At 52.0% G+C, this 23,051-nt stretch overlaps 2 protein-coding genes across 4 annotated transcripts; one reads left to right on the top strand and one right to left on the bottom strand.

Annotated features, from left to right (window-relative positions):
* Positions 1 to 105: 105 nt before the first annotated feature.
* On the bottom strand, positions 106 to 19,026 carry CCDC78 (coiled-coil domain containing 78). 2 transcript variants are annotated; one of them, XM_031595336.2, is made up of 16 exons: positions 18,889 to 19,026; positions 14,114 to 17,660; positions 13,783 to 13,914; positions 12,783 to 12,869; positions 12,336 to 12,515; positions 8,935 to 9,096; positions 8,797 to 8,847; positions 8,129 to 8,217; positions 7,489 to 7,567; positions 6,913 to 7,038; positions 5,344 to 5,555; positions 4,574 to 4,745; positions 4,096 to 4,139; positions 2,341 to 2,407; positions 1,385 to 1,485; positions 106 to 680 (listed from the first exon to the last, which is right to left on the bottom strand). In XM_031595336.2, the coding sequence occupies exons 2-16, from the start codon at positions 14,189 to 14,191 to the stop codon at positions 554 to 556; spliced, it is 1,707 nt and encodes a 568-aa protein (XP_031451196.1). In that variant the 5' UTR covers positions 14,192 to 17,660; positions 18,889 to 19,026; the 3' UTR covers positions 106 to 553. The 2 variants fall into 2 exon arrangements, with proteins under 2 accessions (XP_031451196.1, XP_090007754.1); XM_090151628.1 differs by lacking the exons at positions 12,336 to 12,515; positions 12,783 to 12,869; positions 13,783 to 13,914; positions 14,114 to 17,660; positions 18,889 to 19,026 and adding exons at positions 9,620 to 9,712; positions 9,848 to 9,935; positions 10,863 to 12,324.
* On the top strand, positions 18,982 to 23,048 carry IGFALS (insulin like growth factor binding protein acid labile subunit). 2 transcript variants are annotated; one of them, XM_090151626.1, is made up of 2 exons: positions 18,982 to 19,134; positions 19,698 to 23,048. In XM_090151626.1, the coding sequence occupies exons 1-2, from the start codon at positions 19,119 to 19,121 to the stop codon at positions 21,509 to 21,511; spliced, it is 1,830 nt and encodes a 609-aa protein (XP_090007752.1). In that variant the 5' UTR covers positions 18,982 to 19,118; the 3' UTR covers positions 21,512 to 23,048. The 2 variants fall into 2 exon arrangements, with proteins under 2 accessions (XP_090007752.1, XP_090007751.1); XM_090151625.1 differs by having other exon boundaries at positions 19,695 to 23,048.
* The last annotated feature ends 3 nt before the right edge of the window (positions 23,049 to 23,051 follow it).

Below are 23,051 nucleotides of genomic sequence, written 5' to 3'. Positions count from 1 at the left end.
CACACAGCATTTCTTTTTCTAGTTCCAATACAGAGGAAAAAAGGTTTTCTCACCATGACAGAGCAGCTCATCTTCTTTCTGTAACCTCTTAGAGGCAAAGTCCAGCTTGAACCACTCCTGCCCTTTTCTTTTAAAAACTCAGACAGGAGCAAAGGCAGGAGCAGAGCCAGCCCTTAAACCAAGAGCACCTCACTGCAGGTCTGACCTAGGAAAAGTATTGCAGCATCCTTGAGGGCAGGAGCAGGAACTTGTTCCTGCAATCACACAGCAAACAGTTGCCCAGGGGGTGGCCCTGTGTCCCAGTCACAGTGCGCTCAGGGAAGGAGAACTCTCACAGCAGAGTGGTCAGAGGACAAACACAGCACTGCTGCCTTGTTCCATTTTAGTAGTTAATCTGACACTGAGGACACCCATATGGTTCCCTTCATTGTGCATCCCAGCTCTCGGCAAGGGAATGATGCTTGCCTCGGCCAGTCTCAGGACTGAAAGTCCTTTTCTTTTAAACTCTGTTTTTTCCTACAACTGTGCTGCTTCCTGGAGTTGCAGGGCAGAGCTAGAGCTCACGGCCGATGGCCCTCCTCGATCTGGGCAGTGAATGAGCATCAGCTGCCCCAGCACTGCGTGCACGTGGTTCCTCACCACTGGCGAGCTTCCTCACCCACAGCACCTCCTGCCTGTACCTGCAAGAGGAAGACAACAGTGATTTGCAGCATGGCCATGGCCCTGCTGGCAGTTCACTCATGGAGGTGATCAATTTAAGTGCCTGCTTCACCCTGCCTTTGCTGCATGCTAAGAACATGTGTTGTCAAGTATTGCTTGCCAGCCAGCACAGGTGCTGAGCCACATTGATATCTCAGCTCCAACAGACAGAAAACTCTGTCCTTTTCCTTGGGAAGAGCTGTTCATCACCTCTGCCATGTACTAGAACCAGCAACCAGCCCATGAGCATGAGTCAAGCTCCCAGAGAGCTGACTGCTGCTTTGTGCAAGGGACAGAGTTGGACACTGCTCCAACAGATGTGCTCTAGTTGTTCTCAGCCTTCCATGCCCCAGCAGCTGTTCTGCCTGCTGCGGGGCACAATGAGCCCATAAGGAAGGCTTTGGATTTTAGGCAACCCTCCCTTAGTCACCTCTGAAGGATGGGCTAATGCTGATGGAAGGGAGATGCATGGCAGGACAGCAGATGTGCCTTCTGACCATACAGAATAGGGCTTGGTGCCAGCTGTCCACACAGCTGGATGTGCTGTATGACAATAGCTGCACTGGACAGTGCTGAGGGAAGGCAGCAATGAGGTTGGGCACTGACAGAGCAGAGGGCACCATGATGTCTTAGGCAATCACAAACCTCTGGCAGGGAACATGCAAGGAGAATCCTACTGTCTCACCTTGCTAGGTGCTTCTCTATGTAATCCTGCAGCTCCAACACCTGTTCCTCTGCCACAATTGCCCTTGTCAGCAGCTGACTCCTCTCCTTCTCCAGATCCTCCTGGAGTGGCAAGGAAAGCATGGAGAAAGGAGGAAGGTCTGTGAGATGAGAATGCAGGTGCTCAGCCCCACTCTGCCAGGTGGGACCAGGTGCTTTGGCTCTGGCACCACCTGGAATGAAGTTGCAGAGGCAGCCAGGAGATCAGTGTGCTCAGAGAAAGAAGCCTGGTGACAATGGCCCAGCTTTCCTCCTGGCCATCGGCCATACAGACAAGATGATTGGGACATCCCAGTAATGCAGTACCCTGGTTCAACAATCTACAGTTTACCCACCAGAGCCTCCATTCTGTTTCCAAAGCCCTTCACCAGGTGTCCCACAGGGCACTGTTTTGTCAGCACCCCTCTTTCTCCCCAGCAGCCCTATTGCTGCCATTGCTGCTGGACAGCAAACCCCATTTCTGCTAAGCCCCCTCACATCCCTCAAGTTTCATGGTTGCTGCAGGACAATGTTATGGATGGAAAGAACTCCAAGGCACAACATTCCTTCCTGCAGCGCAAATGTCTTTGCACCCAGAGGGAACCAGACTAGCATAATCACATTCAAACTAGATTTCTATAGCTTGAACCAAGGTTGAGAACTTGTTTCAGATCAAATATTGAGGTAGCTGTGAAACAAGAGATGGAGAAATACTAGCCAGCAATGTGCAGCTGTAGAGGCTGGCCTACTCCTTTCAGTAGCAAACCCTGAGTACACCACTGGTCATTGAGCAGAGTCACTTGGTAGAAGTCACTTGGTGGAGTCACTTGGTGCTCACGGCCAAAGCTTTGGCCAGAGAAGGGCCCACCTGGAGCACTGTGTCCCCAGCATGTAAGTCAATGCTAGACTTGTGTCAGATAGGCTGTTCCAGACCTTTACCTGGGTGGTGTGTGTGAACTCCTGGAGCTGCTTCCTGACCTCTGCCCAGCCCTCTTCATCCCGCTTCCTAGGAGAGAGAAGACTGTGATCATGCACAGGCATTCAAACCAGCCCATGTACAAGTCACACTGCTCTGTCTGGGGGTTGGATGCACTCAAGTCCATCAGAGCATAAAGCACAGAGCTTGGAACCTTTCCTATCCTGATGCCCCCAACCTCTTCAGGGCACACAGCGCTGTCCCCGTGCCCAGGCATGAGAGTCACAGCCCTTCTGCCAACCTGGGATTCCCACTGGGATGGCTGGATTTGTTCCAAGCTCACATCAACACTCATACATCAGAGGACTCCAAGCAGAAAGAGTCATTAACCTGACACTGCAAGACTGAACTTTATGGAAACAGAGAGCTGGGGATGATCAATGCCAAACGCTGGCGCTTTTCATGTCTGTGAGCATAGAGCCGCTTGCTCGGAGCGCTGAGTGCGATAGGTGAGCTGTCTGTGCAGCCCAGCCGTGGGAAAGTTCTTCCTATTCTGTCCCAGTCTGAATAAGCAAAATACAGGTCACATCTGATGCTCAGGGAATTTTGGTTGTATGAACTGAGGAATGCATTGTGTTCGAGCACTGCAGCCTGCAGAGCGGCTCCGCTGCAGCCGTGCGAGTTCCCTCTGGTGGCTGCAACTCAGGCCAGGCACATGAAAAGCATGGCTGAAATTTCATGGGAGCAGAAGTTAAGAGAACAATAAACAGCAAACCCACACTGATAAGGACGAGAAATCCAGCTGTAGTTACAGCTGCAGTGCTGTGGTGACACCAGGCTTCATGTCTCTGCTGAGAGCAGCAAGGTGACCTCGAGGGTAAAAATTACCAGCACACAGGACACAAATGTTCTGAAGCGTGTAGAGCTTCTTCACAGCTATGAAAACCTTAACAAGATACATCACCGTGCTCTAGTACTTCTCTGTCTTGCTCCTGCATCTGTCTAAATTAGCACATCTGTTCAAGGATTAGTATTATCTTTTTCAGTGTGGAAGACATGGCAGAGTCTGGTAAGGCTCAAGCTCTTCTCCAAGGCGCTCCTCTGGAGCCAATGGCTTGGGCATTGGACAGCTCTTCTGTGTTGGAATCCAGCTAATGAAATACCTGGTATGTACTCTAGGCCACCACATTTTAAAAAGCAGAAAAATCTCAGCTCGTATTCTTCTGACACTTCATTCTACCTCTGCATGCTACAGCTGGTAGAATTTCAATAGAAGAATGAAGCAGGGGGAAGAGACTGATCAAAATGAGCCAAAAAATGGCCCATCAGCAAGCCAGGGCAGTGCCAGCACATGGCCACCTGAGTGTTCCTGCCCAGCTTCTGTGTTGGAAGGGAGGAGAAACAAGGCCATTCCAGGCTGGTGTTGTTTCACTGGCCTTTCTCAGGTTGTGGGCCACCAATGCACTCAACCGTATGCTTAACTCCAGCTTCCAAAGAGATCAGTGGGACTAAAAACATGATTAAATCAAACATGTGCTTAAGAGCTTTCTTGGATCAAAGCCCAAATGACCAACTCATTTCACCACAGGAAATGCTGCACTGAGACGACAGCTGGCTTTTCTTCTCGGATGAGTTCCTATCAGCTCTCTTTCTCCCTATTTATTACTGTCTCCAAGTAATGCAAAAAAAAAAAAAAAAAAAAAAGACTCCTCAATCCATACAGCAGGGAGAATTCAGAATTACAATTATTCCTTGGAAAAGAAAAGAAGAGAACTTACTGGTCAGGAGACAGCTGAAAACCAGAGGTTTCTTTCAGTCTTTTCTGAAGGCAAAGGAAAAAGAGTATTTCTGTAAGCATTAAACCATTGCAATCTCACCACAGTCCTTACCATTGTCTTCAAAGTGATAAAGTATCCTAGCACCCCAGCAACTCCCAGTGCTCTGCCAAGGAAGTGTAGGAGAGTCTTAAGGTGTCTTCCATTTTGCTCATATTTAAATCAATGTATCTCACACAACTCAAGAAATACCTCACTCTGCCCAGCCAGAATCAGTGGCAGGCTGCAGAGCTGACCAATGTGCTTCTGTGTGTGTTGCTTCTGCTTGGACATCCCAAAGTGAGCAAGCACTGCCCTTGTCTGTGCCACAGAGACACAGCAAACCCCTGGGGAAGAGAGGGGTTTCTTTGCTCTATCTATTGCTTGTGAGAGCTTCCCAACCCAGCCGCACTGCTGCAGTAAACCAGCAGCCCAGCAATACCTTCTGCAATTCGTGTAACTGCATCTCCAGTTTGGCTTTGTTCTCCCGCAGCCGGTTTAGCTCCTGCGTTGTGTTTGTCAGCAGCTCTGGGTCTGTGATGGCAAAGTGGAGCTCAGCAGGGCCAGAATCCATCTCACTGCTGCCCACGGAGCGGATCTTCTCTCGCTGCACACTGTACCAACATGGCAGAGACATTAGTCTCTGGTAGCTTTGGTGAAGTAATGCACTGAGGGTTGCTGCAGCTGCAGGAGGTACCATTGGGTCCTGCTAGCTTAGCCAGACCATCTGCAAAGGGTGAGTGGCAGAGCCCAGCAGCAGCATGTGCAGTATTCCTGGGAGTGCTTCTGAGGGAAGCTCATCCTATAGAGCTATTTGTGGCTTTTATGCTTCCCACAGCCCAAGCTGCTGAGAGCTGTGGAGCAGAGCTGAGAGCACTGCAGGAAGGGTTGGGAAGCAGAGGTACCACAAATAACTCCTGTATTTTTACACCATTCAACGGGGATTCAGTTTCTCACCCTAAATTTTGCAAAGGAGGAACCTGTGTAACAAGCAGCTCCGGTGTGCCCAAGCACTGTGGTGTGCAGCTGCAGACACGTTCCTCTTGGCTTGTCAACAGCATGGGGACAAACATGCCCTCCACACCTCTGTGCACCTAGGAACCCTGCTTGCCTTCCTTGCAGCAAGGGGTCTGGGTGCTGGTGCCATGGGGCACCTCCACTTTGTCTCAGCAATGAACTGAAGAGACAGAGGGAGCTCAGATTTAGCCCTACCTGTATGCAATCAGCAGGTTCTCATGCTTCTTGGCCAAGTTTTTCATGCGTTTCTTGTAGCCACGTGCTGCTCCAGCCAGCTGCTCCTCCCGAGCCTTGTAGGAAGCTCTGATGTCCTTCAGTACGTTGTCCACAAAGTGTTTCATGTCTGCACGCTCAGCTGGGGCCTTGCTAGGCCCAGTTTGGGTGCTGGGTTTGCTGTCCACGTACTCCTTTAAACATATAGAAGAGAAAATGGAGAAGACAGGTCATTCTCTAAAGGCACATAACCCATTTCCCACATGGAAGTTCCAGGAATATTTGTGATAACAGCACTCAGGATAGCACATACCTTCTAATTTTAAAGAGACAATAATTAACTTAAAAGAACTTCCACCTCCCCCTTCAAGGCATAGGTGCACTGTACCAGTGTCCCATGACCCATTTATGGAACACAACCAGCACCATCTCTGATCTTGCATTCTTTCCACCATGCCCCACTCCTGTTAGCAATGAGATACCGATACAAGTTAAGCTGTTCTCCATAGTAAACACTGCTCTGCTCAGTCTCCTGATCTATCATCCCCCCATGTTCTTCAGTGCTAACCTTCCAGGACAGCAATTACTGCTGTAACATTATAACACGATGGAATGGACAGCAATAATAGCAGAGTAGCATAATTTTAGGCTACAGCAAATGAGAACAAGCCCAAATGCAGCAGCTGCGGACACAGAAACAAAGGAAGAAAAACTGCTTAGCTTTGGAAGGCATCAGGTAGGCAGATCCCCTCACCTCTACTGCCAACTCTTAATGAGGGCTGGGAAGGGGTGGATCCTGGCTCCAGCCCTTCTGGTCACCCAGGTGCATTGCATGCACCTGAGCTCCCCTGGCTTGGCCCTGCCTTCCCACCAGGTGTTCAATCACTGGCTCAGGCTGTGACTTAGCATTTCCACTACAATTGCCAACAACTATGGAGGTAAAAAAAGACTTCTTCCCATTCCCTGCTGAATGCAAGCAGGTGTCCATGCCTGAACCTGCCTGAGATGCCTGCTCTCTGCTGCATCTCACTGTGCTCTGTGGGCCTTACTCCACCAAAGGCTCTTGTTCCCAGAGCAGGTCCCAGGCACTTGCATTACATGGCTCTGTGCCGACCACAGGGCTGGCAGAGCTTCCGCTGCGGACAGCAGCAGGGGCACCACGGAGGCAGCAAAGCGAGGCAGTAACAAAGCAGCAGTGGCATCGCCTGGCCTGCCGAGGGGAGTTGTCAGGGCAATGGGGACTGGAAGCCAACTGGAAGGCAGCCATAGTAAATAAGAGGATCTTTCAATCCAAGTAATCTGACCAAGAAAGAAAGTCCCAGCAGAAACTTGCTGATGGTTCAATGTAGCCGTACAGGAAATCTGCGCCAGGAGGGGGCTGGCACCTCCTCCCCAGGCCATGTCAAGGACTCAGCCAAGCATCCCAGCATGGGGTGGGGAGATCTTCCAGCCTCACGAACAGCTCCCACCACCTCCCTGAGCCCAGTGAGGAGGGGAACGACAGCAGCCTGCAAGAAGGATGCAGCCTCCTCCAGGCCTGGGGGTACCCACCGCCACGTCCCTGATGTACTGCGTGAGCCGGCAGCGGTACTCCTCACTCAGCTCCTTTAGCTTCAGCTGTAGCTGGGAGTTCTCTGCCTCCACCTCCTGGAGTTGGCTCTGAGAGGCGAGCAGCACCTAGGCACAGCAAGCACACACTGCTGCCCTCACCCTCCAGCTGGGCAAGGGGAACTACAGAGCTGGAAAAGAAATGGGGGCTTAATTCTCAGATATTCTGTTTCCCCAGAGCTGAGATGTTGGGAAGGGCTTTTTGTACAGAATATTTCTCAAAATGTTTATAGTCTATATTCCTCTGCTACCTTTTGTCATTTGCAATCCCCCGCAAGTGACTTCACCAACCCTTTCAAAAATAACAGTTCCTCCCACCCCAAGCAAGCAGCACATCCCAGCACATGCACTGCACACCTGAAGAAGGAAACCATGCAGGGAGAAGCACCTCAGTGCCACAAACTCCCTGGACAGTTGGAGCACCTCTATGCAAGCCACCTGCCATGCTGCCAGCCCTGGCGTCTGTGCACTGCACTCTTATCTGAACCACAGGGGAGGATGGGAAGGAGCTCGCCTTACTGCTGATTGCTCTGCCAGTTTCTGCTGGGGGTCATGGACTGCTTTCTTTGCCTTCTGCAGCTCCTTCTCCATTGCGATCCTGGGCACAGAGGAGGAAAGCACATTTATTTGCAGACCCCAAACATCTTTTTAAGTCCAGTACTGCCAGCTTTGGGAAGGAATTTGCAGGTAATGACAGAAACCTTACAGCAGGTGCTGCTGGCCATCGCCAGCTGAGTGCTGAGCAGAGGCTGCAGAGCTCTAACAACCAAAGATACATGTCCTGCTTGGCATGAGGCTCTGGTTTGGCCAGCTCCCTACTGGGACAGCCTCTGTGGGGACCCAGGCTCCACTGCAGCCTGCTGACTGCAGGGGGGTAAGGCTGAGGCTCTCCACGCTGCCACACATTGCCACATATGTCATTGAAAGTGGATTTTCAAGGGTGCACGAGTCAGTCAGGGATCTAAACAGACTCTTAAGGAGACATTCAACCCTCTTCAGATCCTTGCAAACATCAGCTTTTGCTTCCAGCCCTCACTTCTAAGAGTGAACACACCAAAGAGAGGCTGCTTCCGCTCCTTTTTGTAGGGATCACATTCAGCTGCAATGAGCTCCATCAGTGCCCAACAAGGGAAGGACATGCGTGCTCCCAAACACTCACACTTTTTCTTCCAGCTTCTGCTGCTGCGAATCATAGGTTTGCTTCAGTTTTTCAATCTCCTCTTTTATATGATCCTGGTTTCCAAGCAACTGAGGGACAGGCAAATGGGAAGATGAGAAGGAGAGCTGATAGAAACAGAAGGATTCTTGAACAAGGAAAAAGTGAAGAGAGCCTCCAGCTAGCCCAAATCCTGTTGGTAGAGAAACACAGGGGAAATGGCAGGTTTGGCTGGCAGTGCTCTGCAGCACACCAGGAATGATGTTTCATTTGGAGTTGCTCTCCCTAATGAGATGCCAACCCTGATAATCAGGATCCTATCAGGAGCTGCTGGTGGAGCTCAAGCTGGTGTCACTAGGCTGAGGATGGAAATGAGGCAGGAAATAGCTCTGTGCTCCCATTTTTGGGTGCTTTACCACCTCCATCTTTTCAAGTATTGACAATAAGCAAGTATTTCCTGCACTTGTTGGTTATTAAACTCCTGCCTCCGTTCCCCAATGGGCAGCTGCCTTCTCTCAGCTTTTGCTGCACAAGAACTGGAGTTATTCTGCTCTCAGCTTCACAGCTTAAGGAAAATAAACTAAATCGAGGCATCAGTTCACCCACAGAACCCAAGTACCAGCCACTCGGAGTAAATCCCCCCTCTGCTTCCCAAGCACCCACACACTCACATTTCTTCCCGGGTTTTGCCACTCATGTTCAGGGGCAGCCACGTCTTCTGGCTGTTTTTGGAAGAGACAGAAGGAGGTACATGTCAGACCCCTGTTCTCCAAAGAGCTCCGACTGGGAGAAAGGCAGAGTGGCCTTACCTTCACCTTCTGAGCAGGGGGACGATGCATCGTTACTCCCACTCTGTCTGGCTCAGCAGCAGGCTCTGTGGCCAAGGCATGGGAGTGGTGGTGGTTGCCCTGTGTGCTCCTTGCATTGGTCAGGCTGAGCAGCTCTAGGCTGAGCTCTTCATTCTTTAAGACCTGCCAGACCAAACAAGAAGGACAGAGCTCCTGAAATGCTGCCTCTCCAGCTCTGCACGCTGTTTGTTCAGCACACACTCACTGCTCTTGGTGTGTACACAAAGCCGGCGCTTGCATCCCCTCCTGAAAGCAAGTTTTATTTTTAGTTCTCTCTCATACGTCCAACGATATCAGTGGTTTTCTAATTCTCATGGAAATGCAGGGTATCACTGTCAGGCAGGAGGCACAGCGTGCAGGCTTGTCCACGTGTGTAACCTTACTCCCCTACCCATCTCACTCTCAGATAGGAATCATGGTTCAGCCCTGGGCACTGCTCCTCCAACACCCCTCCATCCTGCCCTCCAGCCTCCCTCCTCACCCCAATTCTGTACTCCCCACACAGCTTCCCAACATTTAGACACGTCTTTTCCTAAACAATGGTTCTGAACAGTGCTGGACTACATAATGTAAGGGAGAATGGCCAAATATCCATCCATCTCGGCTGATGCCACTCAGCTAATTCCAGTTTTGTTTGAATGCATACCTCCAGAAGCAGACAGCCCACAGCACCGTGTAGGCAGTGAGATTCAAAGCAGTGCTGGTGTGAAGTGACACATTTCCAAAAGATAAAGAGTATCTGAATGAGAAAAGCTCTGTTACAGGTGATCTGGAAGGAACACTGGGGGAATTCATGTCTCACGGGAGGGTTTCTATGTAGATAACAAAGCTTTGATGGGGTTTATGACTGGGGACAAGCTTGAGTAATTGTTACCATGGCAGTGAATCGAGAGGATGGGAGGCAGAGGTCATCTGAGTCATCCATGTAGAGAATAGCTTATCAAAAGATAGCACAGGGTGGGCTGAGGGAGAGAGGAGAGGAGAAAAGAGGCTGACAAAGAGGTGAGATATACAGCTGTGAAAACTGACAGCTACGCAGAGACAGGCGGCTTGTTCCCCAACCGAAACCCATCCATCTGCAGCTGTCAGCCCCGACAATTTGATCAGAGGGGGTCACATCAGCACACAACAACCGGCTTTTTTGGCCAGGGGAAAAAAAAAAAAAAAAAAAAAAAAAGGAGGCAGTCCCAGGTTCAGGATGGGCTTCTCTGCCTCCTATGTACCCTAAATCCTGGCCCTGCTCCAGGGAAAACCCCGCATGGAACTGGTGCACATTTGGGTTCCCTGCGCCGGCCTCGCTTTGTAGCACCGCTCCGGCCTGTGTAAGCCCCTAAACAAAAGAAGAGGAGGAAATAGGGAGTTGAGAAAAGGTCAGAGTCTTGAAAAGGAAGAATTTACAGCGCGTTAGAAAAACAGGCACAAAGTGTCGGACTGGCATCTTCTGGAAGGCACTTCCCCAGGGACAGGAAAGGGCAGCGCTGCCGCTCTCCTTCGCGGGGACAGACACAGGGCGATTTGTGAATCAAGGCGTACAATGGGGGTTGTAACAATTCAGAGACTCTAACTGTTCCCTACAAGGGACCATGAATGAGCCCGCGGAGCTGCTTCTGCGCCAAGCAGCCATGACAACATATTGGCAAGGTCACAAGTAGCACTTGTAATTGGGAATGTGTAAAAGGTTCATTGTCTCCCGCGAAGGGCTCTGGGGAAGGGGAGGGGGCAGAACCGCAGGCTGCTTTTGCCATTTCCTTTGGGAAAGTCCACACTGGGAAAATAATGAGCAAGAGGCCCATGCCACGACAAGCTCTGGCTTGCCAAGTTGGAGCCTCTTTCGCTTCAGGCAGGGATATTCAACAGCCAGAGCCAAAACACCGGGGGAAAATCCTCACCCTACTGATTACAACCCAGGATTTCACCCTTGGCTTCTGCTCCTTGCTCCACTGCTTCTTCAGGATGCTATCCAGTCACGTAATCCATGTGCTTTTCTCCCTTTGAAACATTCCACGTGAAAACAGCGTATTATTACTGCTAACTTGTTAAAGCCATCATTCTGAGATGTCAGCAACCTGAAAATCCAATTTTTGACTAACATACTGCACCCCCTTGGGGACAAGAAGCAACCGAGATGGCTGAATGCTGTACTTGTCTCAGCAGAGTGCTGACAGTCAGCTGCACACACTCTGCCTCGTGCTCTCCAGGATGAAGGTTGCAGGGGGGTTCACACCCTGAGAGCAGTCAAGTTTGCCTCCTCATGGGAAATTTTCCCTCCTTAGTTTCTGGGAGACAAATGGCAGCACACGTGTGTGTGTAATCTGCACGCATCCCTGCTGCATGGTGCAACATGTTAGTTCAATTGGCTTTTCACTTACCAGCTGGAACAGGCTGGCAGCACATACCCCACTCTCTTTCACATCCATATTAACAAGGATAACTTCACAAGTCATTAAGTGATTTCTTTGGAACAGGACGGTCTTGTATACCCCCCTCTACTTGAGTTCTGTAGATAGATGCTCATCATGAAGAGAGAAGGGACAGACAAGGACTAATGCTCCAGGTGGAGCTTTGTTGGTTGTAGGATGATGTTTCATTCCAACAGTGCTTAGAGCTGTGTGGAGCCAATGACCCTTGCAGGCTCATTCCACTTCAAAATATTCTAAGATTCTATGATTCTAAGCTAGCATGCCCCACATCTTCCCATCACAGGTCAGCACAAGGCCAGCACAGTAAACTAGGTCATTTGGCTGCACCAGCTGAAATATCTGCTGGGGTGGGAGGCAGGAGCGTGTCAGTCATCCGATCCAATTCAAAGAGAAGAAGTGGGAGGGGGAGGGAGGAGAGGAAGGCCTATTAAGTAGCTATTCTTGCCAAAGAAATGCACAAATCCGAGATCCAAAATACTTCACTTAATCATCACTAATTTAACAGTCACCAGAAGATTCGCTGTGTTTTAAGGGAGAATCAGAAACGTGCTTGTATTTCATATTTTTATAAACTTGTCAACTTCAAAAACTTCTAGGCCCCTTCCCGCCACCAAATGAAGTGAGAGAGACTACAAATGCGTTCCCATGCAGCCTGTGCAAGCCATGCAGAAAAAAGGGAAACAAAGCGTGCTGGCAGTCCAAGGGATCTGAAACGTGCACTCAGAGCAGACCTGCAATGACCTCTTCTTTTGCATTGCTAGGGGTGGGGAGGTGGGATAGCGTAAAACAGGGAGCCTGGTGGCAGAAAAGCACAGTCACACAGGTCAGTGTGGGTGCAGAACTGATCCTGGCTTGGATAAACAACTCAAAGACAGCCAAGTTGTCCATCGGTCAGATCATCGTGTTACGGAGTAGAGAAAAGCAAAGTGAATGCCATCTCACCTCCTGATCGAGTTCTTTGCCTAGCGCCAGGTAATTACTCTTCAAAATGATGTACTCATCCGCCAGCTCCTTCCTGCTGGTCTCCAAAGTGTGCAGGTGATCCCGTAAGGCATCACGTTCCTCACTGACTTTCTCACTGCGGAGCTCCAGTTCCAGCACACGGTTCTCCAGGGCCAGGATCTGCGGGGAGGGAGGGGGGGGGGGGGGCAAAAGAATTAGGCTGTGGCAGAGACCAGTAGTAATTACACGGTATTTATTTGGCCAGACTTGGTGTTCTAGCACCAAGGGAGATGAGTTTCACATGAATTTCATAGTATCTGGGGAAACAGGGGAAGTCCACTGCTCTAGATAAGGAAAAGAGAACACACCTAGCAAGCAAACATGGATATGCAACAAAATGTTTATCCTGGATAATGATATCTGGCAGAGCTGAAATCTTTCACATACCATATTTTTCAGTTCAAATTTCTCTGTTTCATACTGCTCCTTCATTTTGTTTGTCTCAATTTGGAGATCAACAAGTTCTTTGGAAATCTAGGAGAGAGAAAGGACAGTATAAAAAGTCTACGGACCATTCTGAGGCCAGTAAAGTTTTTCAACTGACTGCACCAGGGAATCAGAGCTCAGAGACAGAGGTCTTGAAAGGATCAGGTTGGGTGTTAGAAAAAATTTCTTCTGAGAAAGAAAAGAGTGGTGGGGATTGGCACAGGCTGCCTAGGGAGGTGGTAGAGTCACCATCCATGGAGGTGTTCAAGAACTGTGGGGATATGGCACTGAGGGACGTGGTCAGTGGGTATGGTGGGACAGGTTGGGGTTGGACTTGGTGACCTTAGTGGTCTTTTCCAACCTGAATGATTCTATAATTCTATGATTCCATGACCAGCAGCTGCACCTTTTACCTGAGCAATAGTGGGAAGAGAAACTGCAATCAGCTCCCAGCTTTTTGGCTCTGAAGCACACTGCCCCTCAGACACACAAAACAGAAAGGCAAAGACAGAAGCCTCAAAGAGGAAAAGCTGAAGAGAATCAGCCTCAAGGTCTTGTCTATTCCAGAAGGAGGAGGTCATAGAATCACAGCACAGTTGGGTTGGAAGAGACCTCAAAGCCCATCCAGTTCCAACCCCTGCTGTGGGCTGGCTGCTCCCCACCAGCTCAGGCAGCCCAGGGCCCCATCCATGGGGCACCTCCAGGAACGGGGCTTCCACAGCTCTGTGCAGCAGGGCCAGCCCTGCATCTCCCTCTGAAGGTGTGTGAAGCTGGTGGGATCAGAGTCAGTCCTAGCTTGTTCCAGCCTACACATTTACAAGGAAATGGAAATGCCTAGATTTTGGGAACACATGCTTTTGGGGGGAGGTCCCAACATTTCTCATGAGATTTCCCACTGCTGATCTGGGCTCACATGTCTTGACATCTCAGTTCTCTCTAACTCTCCAGGTATCTGTTTTACCTTCAGTTTTTCCTCTTCACTGAAGATTGTTCTGGGTGACAAATCTGCTTTGGAGCCAGCCAGCCTCCTCATCCTCTCCTGCACGTCTCCAAACCCCGCATGGAGCCTCTCATTCCTATCCTGCAGCTGCACCTAGAGACACAAAACAGCTCCGACAGCCAGTGCCAGCGAGCAGAGCTCTCCTCTCCCATCACCGTGCTGATGGAAGGGAAGAGTGCAGCATATCCAGTGAGGAAATGCAGCTTTCAGAAGGGGTTTTTCCTCTTGCCATTTCCTTCATGGGATTTGCAGAGCGCTGGTTCAATGACAGGCTGCAAATCTTCATACTCACATTTTTGTTAGCAAGATGCTCTGCTTGCTCTGTCAGAGTATTTACGTTCTCCTTATCAGCAACACTTCCAAAATCCATGTGTGTGAAGCTCAGTGCTCACTGGCTGGGATCTTTGCACAGTACTAGAGCAATAGGGACTGAGAGCGAAGGCAGGACCTAAGGATCTCTGTGGCAGCAACTTTCCTCTCTAGGGAAACCACGAGCAGTGTTGCTGTCAACTTTGGTTGCTAGAGGGTAAGCTGTCCACCTCAATTTTGAGGTGGAGCCAAGTACAGCAGTCACCTCAGGAGCTGCTGGAGGAAAAGAAATGACACTGCACAGGGCAGAAATTTCAACAAGAAGCTTAGCATACACTCCTAGTGAAGAAATGCTGCCAGTGAGGAAATGCTGTTCCAAACCCAGAACCATACTGAAGGAATGGCCTCTGTTTCTATTGTGGAGAGCCTCACAGAATTTCAAATCTGGATTTCGATCTCACAGTTCAAGCCTTTAATCCGACCCTCTGCTCTGGAACAGTTATCAGCTTGCTTCCCTGCACTTTTTTCTTGATCTTTACAGTACTTGTACCTCCTGTGTCATCTAGGGAGGACAGCAATACAGATATGAAAGGCCAATGAGTTGTCCAAAGGGATCAGGACCTTTCAGCTCTGACCAAGCTACAGCCAGTAACAGGGAAGAGCTTCCCAAATTTATCACTTAGCATCAGGGATGCAATGTGGAAAAATTATGAATTTTGAAGCAAAACACACCCTGAAAGACTCTGCTACAAAAGCCAGTTGTGTGTTGAGAATGAGACACCCCAGGGCACAGGAAGAAGTTCCCTACACTGAGCGTTGCTAGCAGCTCTCCAAGCAGGAGCTGCTTTCCTTACAGCCACGGCTGAACTTTGACTTGCTGCAGACTCAGAGGAATTTGTCCCAGCTCGTTTGTCAATGTTCACTCACAGTTAGAGGCACACTGAACTCTGATGAGCCCAGACAGCTAAATCTGGACTGTGCCGGTCTATGCAGTGTCACTGAATCCAACTGGCCATCTTCCAGAATGACCAGGATGAGCCCCAAGCATGCACAGAGCTACAAGTGCTTGAACAGAGCCTCCGACATAGGAGCGAGGGCTACAGAGTGCTAAGGAACAGAGGATAATGCTGGAAAAACTCGGTGAATGGCAGTCACGGGGTAAAACAAATGCTGGTTTTTATCTTGAGACTTATTATCTCTGCTATTTCTGTAAGGCAGGTGAGTTTAGATAAGAATTTCTTTCTTAAGGAAAGCGTTGATGATGCAATGTTCAAAAGGACCATAGCTCTGAGGATCTTCTTATAGCTAAGCTAAGACTGTAACTTAGCTAACTGTAACAGGAAGAGGGCCTGGCCTGACACAAAGCACTGCACTGAGCACCATTCTCCAGCTCCCCACCAGCAGCATCTGGTCCAAGCTGCTGCCGAAGGCCTGCAAGCACCTAGATGTGAATTTCATAAAAAAAACTACAGATGTGCAATCCAGCAGCAGAGCTCTTTTGGGGCTCGGGGGAAGGAGATGCTAATGAAAGATGCAGTTACATCTTATTTTTCTGCAAAAGAACTTAATAGCCCCGAAGTAATTTTATTAAGGTAATGAAAGCGCTGAGGAGAATTCACAGTTTCTTCACACCCACAGCCGAGCAGAAAAGCCAAATTCACACACGCCCACAGCGCTGGGGTGCTTGGAAGCCTGCAGCAGGTGCTCCAGCAGGGTGGGGAGAGGAGCAGAGCCACGTGTCCCTGGTGCAGATAGGTGGCCACAGCCAACGCTGGCTCCCAAGGGGCACCTGCTTCACCTGCTGGTCTTCACGATGCTCATCATGGCAGTCTAAGGCTAATTAACACATACAGTGTTATTTATGGAACCAAAGTGCCTCAAAGGCCTGGTTTGGAGCAAACCCTTCACGTAGGGTGCTGCACTGGCACCTGGCAGACACAGCAGCAGCTGCTGCTCCCCTGGTTTGTGTATACAGAGCGAACGTCCCAGCAAACAGCAAAGCGGGCAGGCAGGAAGGGCTTTTTAGTTCATCATTGCAACCCAAAGAGGAAGAAAGAAAAACCACATAAACACCAAATTTATGTTTCATGAACCCCACAAAGGGCCAGCTTTGCGCAGAGCCTTCCTTTCCCCTTGCTTTTTCATGGCCAAGGCGTGCAGATGATGTGGTGGCTGTCGCCGAGAAGCCACGCTTTGCAAGTAGCTCTAAATGTGCAAAGAGCTCAAGAGGAACCTGGGTGAAGTCCTGGAGCCTACAGAACCCCCAGCAACGCTCACAGCTTGCAGCCCACACCAGCACTGCCCCACATGGCTCCAGCCAGGCTTAGTGCAGCACTGGCTTTGCTATCAGGCTCTCAGGCTTCCTGCACAGCCAAAGGGGTTTTTTGGTGCTGGAGGCAAAGCCCAGCTCCTCACTGTTCCCTGGCGGAGGGTGGGAGGCATCACGGCCATCCCCCCGCACAAACACCTGCTGCAGGGCTGCACTCACGCCTGCCATGCAGCTGCAGGCCTAGGGAACAGGATGTAGGGCTGCGAGGCCATCCAGCCCAGCATCCCCACGCTCTGCGGGGCAAACTGGGAGAACACCGGGCCTCCTAGGGCCAAACGGGGCCTCCTCTCGTCGGGCCAGGCCTCGTCGCCTCGCCCCGTCTCCATAGCAACGGATGCGGCAGCTTCCGGGTGGAGGTTGAAACTGCGGTGCGCCCCCTGCCGGCGGGAGGACCCGGCTGACTCCTGTATCGTGGTGGCCGCCGGGGCTGGGACGGGGCGCTGAGCTGCCCCAGCACCTCCCGCACCCTGCCCACACACAGCAAAGCGTCGGGAACGTCCACCCCTACGTCAGCGCCTCTCCTCAGAGCTGCTGGGGACAGAGCGAGGACACCTCACCCAGCTGGTGTCACACTCATTCTCGGGGAATGGGGCCGGGATGAGGCAGGCAGGAGTCACAGGATGGCACGAGGAAGGTGATGGGTCACACTGTGCCTCCTGTGAGGCTGTGCCACCACCAAAGTGCCACCACTGCCCTGGGAGGGATGCATACACCCACATCCCAACCCGGACCCCGAGCTGAGCTGAGCAGGTGAAGCCGTGTTGGGAAGCATGGGCTCCAAATGGCTTTCTTTGATGGTTTCGCTCTCTCCCTTAATACCATTACAGCCTTTTCCATAGCAACGGTGTAGACTTTGGTCCTGGCTGGGCACACGGAGAGCCACAAGGGCTGCGGTGACGCTGCACTGCTCCGCTCCTGGGGTCCCAGACATCACATGGAATGCAATGGGAGTCGACAACTTCACGGCCTGGGAGAGGGGCTGCTGCTGCTTGTCCTTAGCAGTCTGCTCGCTGTTTTCACAAGAGAGGCCTTTAGCACGCAGCTTTACCCACCTGCAGCTCTCTCTCTTCACATTTATTGGCGATGGGGCCGTGCTGGTTCAGCTCTTTGCAGCTCCCCATTGATTACGCACTGTGTCAATATGTGCTTAGCGCCCGTGCTGGGTGCGCTGCTCTCCGTCGCCCAGTTTCTCCCTTCGGATCTATAATTTCCCAGAATAGAAGATTAAAATAGAGGGGGAGGAGAGCACTGCTCTGAGCCAAAAAGAAACTGGGAAAACATTTCTTGTCGAGCTGAGCTGCAGCATTCGATTGCGTGGATCAAAGAACTGCTGGCATCCCCCCCTCACCCTTGTTTCCATAGGCATGTGCCTGTGTTTTCTATTGATTGAAACTTCTGCCAAAATTCAAGAAGGAAGACCTGAGAATTCCCCTGCGAGTCAAGGGAGGACAGGCTGTGATCCACGGAGATGGAGAGGATGTGGAAACAGAGCCTCTCCACCAACGTGGCCATGGAGCATCACCATCCCCTTCTCATTCCCTGGGGACTGGTACAGGGTAAGGAAAATCCTCAGTGTTGTTGATGCCAATTCCCAGGCTGGGCAATTGGAATCCCAACCACAAGCATTGCCAGTCCCATCCTGGAGTATCCCCCAGGAGGAACAGGCTTGAAGAGGAGTCAGGAAGGGCACACAGAAGCTTTTCCAATGATTCATCTGATCCCCAATAGCCAACGGGGCAACTCCACCTTGGGCATCAACGACCTTTTTGCCTTTTTTTTTTCCTGGAAACTGATAAAAAATTCTTCAGAAGCCACGCTGGACACGGGAGGGGGGGGGGGGGGGGGCGTGGAGAGTGTAGGGGGGGGAATGATCCAGGATACAGGATGGTGTCAGAGCTTTCCTGGGGATTTGGGGAGCTGTCAGGCAGGTCTGGCCAGAGAGTGCAGCATCCGTGGGATCTGCTGGGCTCTGGGCAAACTGCCCCACACAGAGCTGTGCAGTTTGAGCAATGCGGCTGCAAACCGGGACTGTGAAAGGAAGAAAAGTTCACATTGGAACATCTTCCATCTCTGTGGGAAAGAGAGGTTGATGGGAAGCCCTCAGCATGAAATCCCCCACGTTTAGGTGAGAGTGAGCCCTTCTGCCTGCCTCCATGCTCACGAGGCACAGCTGACTCCCCTTTTTGGTGTTGGAACCATGCTGACTCCCCTTTTTGTTCCCATCACCCTGGCACAGCCGCTTTGAGCCACAAGGAAATGAATTTGGTACCATACTCACTCCACAGGCATCCTCAGCAGAGCACCAACGTTGTCACCACTCAGGGATACAACTGTGGGACATCCCACATCCATCTGTCTGTCCTCACTGCTCACCCAAAACCCACTTCCAGCAGTAACATCACCCCCAGCACTAAATCCCAGCACATAACCTGCACTCCACAGCTCAGCACTCCTGCAAATATCCTCTCACACCCCCAAGGTCGGGAGAAAGGCTGGCACGGACCGAGGGAAGAAACCCGGAGCCTGTCCACGCTCACGCTGACCGCAGCCGAGCCCAGCAGCTGCAGGGTTAAGGCTGGCGGCTGGCGCTGGACGGCCGTCAAGGTGGTTGCTCCATCCCTGCGCGGGGCCGGGAGCGCGCACGGAGCCGCCCGCCACCATGAGCGCAGACAGAGGTAAGGCAGAGAGAGCCGGGCAGGGCGAGGGGCACAGGGGGACAGGCCAGCTCCCCCCCCAGCACTTTGCAATGCGGCTGCCGGTCAGTTTTTTCCTCTCTTTCTGTGGCTAAGAGGTCAGTTGGGGAGCTCCCGTGCCTTCTCGGGCACTGTAATGAATAGCTCTCGGTTCTCTGCTAATTTTGGGAGGAATTAGGCAAGGGAACAAGGAGTGCTGCTGCTGGCCTTTCCTGGGAAAGGAAGAAGCTACTGCTGTGGTATCAGGACAAAGCTCCAAGAGGGCACAGGGGACATGGGGCGCAGCAGTGCACACACAAGGGCTGGGACGAGTCGGCCACCGGGCTGGGTGACACCAGTGGCTACTGTCTCCCGTGGGAAACCAGTGGCAATGAGCATCCTTGCCCTGCAGTGCTGGGGGGTGACGTGCTTCACGCCATGGTGGCACAGCTGTGTGTCCCACGATGACCAAGACGGTCACCATGTGTTGTCCTCTGGGGACGCTGTTCCAAGCTCACCTCCCCATGCCCGCTTATGGTCTTCCTTTCCTCTATGCTCCGCAGCAGGCAGGGTCCCCCTCCTGCTTCCCCTGGTCCTGCTGTTGGCTGCTGCATCCCAGCCTCAGGACGGGGACGTCCCCAAGGAGCCCCCAGCCACAGAGCCCCTGCGCTGCCCCAGCCCCTGTGCCTGCAGCTTGGATGACTACAGCGAGGAGCTCAACGTCTTCTGCAGCGGCCGCAACCTGACGCAGCTCCCTGAGGACATCCCCACCAACGCCAAAGCCCTCTGGCTGGATGGCAACAACTTCACCCAGCTGCCAGCTGCAGCCTTCAGGAACCTCTCGGGGTTGGACTTCCTGGACCTGCAGAGCAGCCAGCTGGCCGCAGTGGAGCAGCACGCCTTCCATGGCCTGCGCAGTCTCTACCACCTCCACCTGGAGCGCAACCGCCTCAAGTACCTGGCACCCCACACCTTCCTGCACACCCAGAACCTCGTATCCCTCAGCCTCAACAACAACTTCTTCAGCAAGGTGGAAGAAGGGCTGTTCGCAGGGCTCTCCAATCTGTGGTACCTGAACCTGGGCTGGAATTCATTGGTGGTCCTGCCTGACAAGGTTTTCCATGACTTGCCCAATCTGAGGGAGCTGATCCTGGCTGGGAACAAGCTCCCCTACCTCCAGCACCAACTCTTCTGTAGCCTTACGGAGCTGAAGGAGCTGGACCTCAGTGGGAATGCGCTCAAGGGCATCAAGATCAACATCTTTGTCAAGTTGCAGAAGCTGCAAAAGCTCTACTTGAACAACAACCAGATCAATGCCATCGCACCCCGCGCGTTCATGGGCATGAAGTCTCTCAGGTGGCTGGATCTCTCCCACAACCGCCTCACCTCACTGTATGAGGACACGTTTCTGGGTCTCCTGAGCCTGCATGTCCTACGCTTGTCCACCAACTCCATCACCAACCTGAGGCCCAGGACTTTCAAAGACCTCCAGTTCCTGGAGGAGCTGCAGCTGGGACACAACAGGATCTGGAGCTTGGCAGAAAGGACCTTCGATGGGTTGGGTCAACTGGAGGTCCTCAGCCTCAACAACAACCAGCTGCAGGACATCAAGGCTGGGGCCTTCCTTGGGCTGTACAACGTGGCAGTGATGCACTTGTCTGCCAACTGCATCAAGACTCTGCCCGAATACGTGTTTGAGGGAGTCACCAAGCTGCACAGCCTCCACTTGGAGCACAGCTGCCTGAGCAGGATCAGGGCCAACACCTTCTCCAGCCTCACCAGCCTGCGGCGGCTCTTCCTGCAGCACAACGCCATCTCCATCATTGAAGACCAAAGCTTCAGAGAACTGCACGAGCTGCTGGAGCTCGACCTGAAGCACAACAGGCTGAGCCACCTCTCACCCCAGCTCTTTGTGGGTTTGAGCAACCTGGAGTACCTCTTCCTCTCCTTCAACCAAATCCTGGACATCTCTCAGGACACCTTCAGCCCGCTCCGCAGACTCTTCTGGCTCGACCTCTCCCATAACCAGCTGGCGACATTGGACAACGCCGTCATCACACAGCTTGCCAACCTGCGCTACCTCAGTCTGAGGAACAACTCCCTAGAGACCTTCTCAGTGGGGTTCTTGTCCCCTTCCTTCACACTGGAGCAGCTCTGGCTTGGGGGGAACAATTGGCACTGCAACTGCTCGCTGAAGGGGCTGCGGGATTTCGCCCTGCGGCACCCCAGCGTGGTCCCACGCTTTGTCCAGTCCGTCGCCGAGGGGGATGACTCCCATGTCCCTGTTTACACCTACAATAACCTCACCTGCTTCCAGCCACCCAGCCTCATGGGCCTGGACCTCCGCGACACCAGTGAGGACAACTTTGCTCACTGCTGACACATGACTGCCACCTCCCTGTCCCCATCACTGTCCGTGGTCTGTCTAGCCTCGGCCACCTTTCCCCGTGTGGCACCACGGGGGACAGCTATATCCACTTGGATGGGGACCTGGGGAAGGTGAGGGGGGACAGGAAACATTGGCAGTATTTAAACACCAGCATGGGGACAGAATGAAGCATCTTCCTGCCATGAAGTGGGGTGGTTTCACCCTGTGCCCACCTGTGGGCAGCCCCCAGCCTCTTCCAGGGCTCCAAACGTCACCCAGGGTCCCACCATCCCCATCCACCAGCAAGACCTCAAAAAAGCAGTGCTAGAATCTAGTGCATGGCACCTGGGGTCACCTCCACCCCAGCAGGTTTAAAGGGAAAAAAAAACAGAAAACCCAAATTTGCTGTTGAGCCCTACTGTAGGTCTGGGGAAGGGGACAGATACTCGCTTTTAATTGCTCCTTGCCACAGCCAATACAGGTTACAGAAAGCCACCCATGTCACTTACCTGATAATTCACAGCAGACAAATAAACCTTTGGAGCTATTGCAACCCATCTTGTAAGTATGTTTTTTTGAAACCACGTGCCACACCCAGCAGGGCTTCTTATCAGAGCTCCTCAGGGTTTGTGCACGACCCCATCCCAACATTTGGGTGCCATGGGCTTCCCACATCCCCAGATATTAAAGGAACTTGCAGCAAACTTTCTGCAAAGTGAACAGCAATGAAGGAAAGGCTGGGACCAATTAAAGGGGTGCAGTGTCCCTCAGACCGTGCACACAGCCCCTGCTCAGCTGGTGCTCTGATCCTGCACTGACCCCCCTCCACTCAGCATTATCAGGGAGTGGGATTTGCACTGCACACAGTCCCACAGGCCAGGAGAACGCGTGGCTGCAGGAATGACCCCACTCTCCAAATCCCAAATCAGTGAGCAAAGGTCAGATGAGATTTCCAGGAAAGCTGCAAGTGGGGAAGGCCTGGTCAGGTTTGAGTCCTAATGTGGGTGCAGTCCAAGCAGGGACAGATGCTTTTCCAATCTCCTTCATAATGAAGGGCTTCCAACAAGGATGCAGCTCGGTCAGCAGGAATCTGATGTTTCTCTTGACTCTCTAGAGCAGCACTGCAAGGTGAAGGTCCAATCACAGAGAGGGCACAGAGGCAGAAGGGGCTCACGCTCTAGGAGAGAGGGAAATAAAGCGCAAAGACACGATCTTTAGCAGCTTCCCCAGCTTAAACTGTGCTTGCAAGAAGAAGGCAGGACCCAAGGGAGTGCCAGCACTGAAGAGAAATCCAAACTTACAGAAGCTGCCAAGGAAAGGAGCCCCAGGGAGACAGCACAGCCAGAGGCAGTGAGCCAGGAACCGTCAGGGAGCTGGAGAAGCCCCATGTGTGCCAGGGGTGTGGAGAAGGGCTGTGGCAAAGGATGCTGCAAAGGACTGCAAAGGCCAGTTTTCAACTAGACCAGGCAACAGCAGGATCTAGAAGCTGGAGAAAAGCCATAGCTGAGCCCCAGCAAGGAAACACGAGAAACAGGAAACATCTAAATGTATT

This window comes from Phasianus colchicus, chromosome 16 (genome assembly GCF_987193195.1).
Source record: "Phasianus colchicus chromosome 16, bPhaCol1.hap1.1, whole genome shotgun sequence".
Lineage (NCBI taxonomy): Eukaryota > Metazoa > Chordata > Aves > Galliformes > Phasianidae > Phasianus > Phasianus colchicus.
This window is presented reverse-complemented; position numbering and strand designations above follow the sequence as displayed.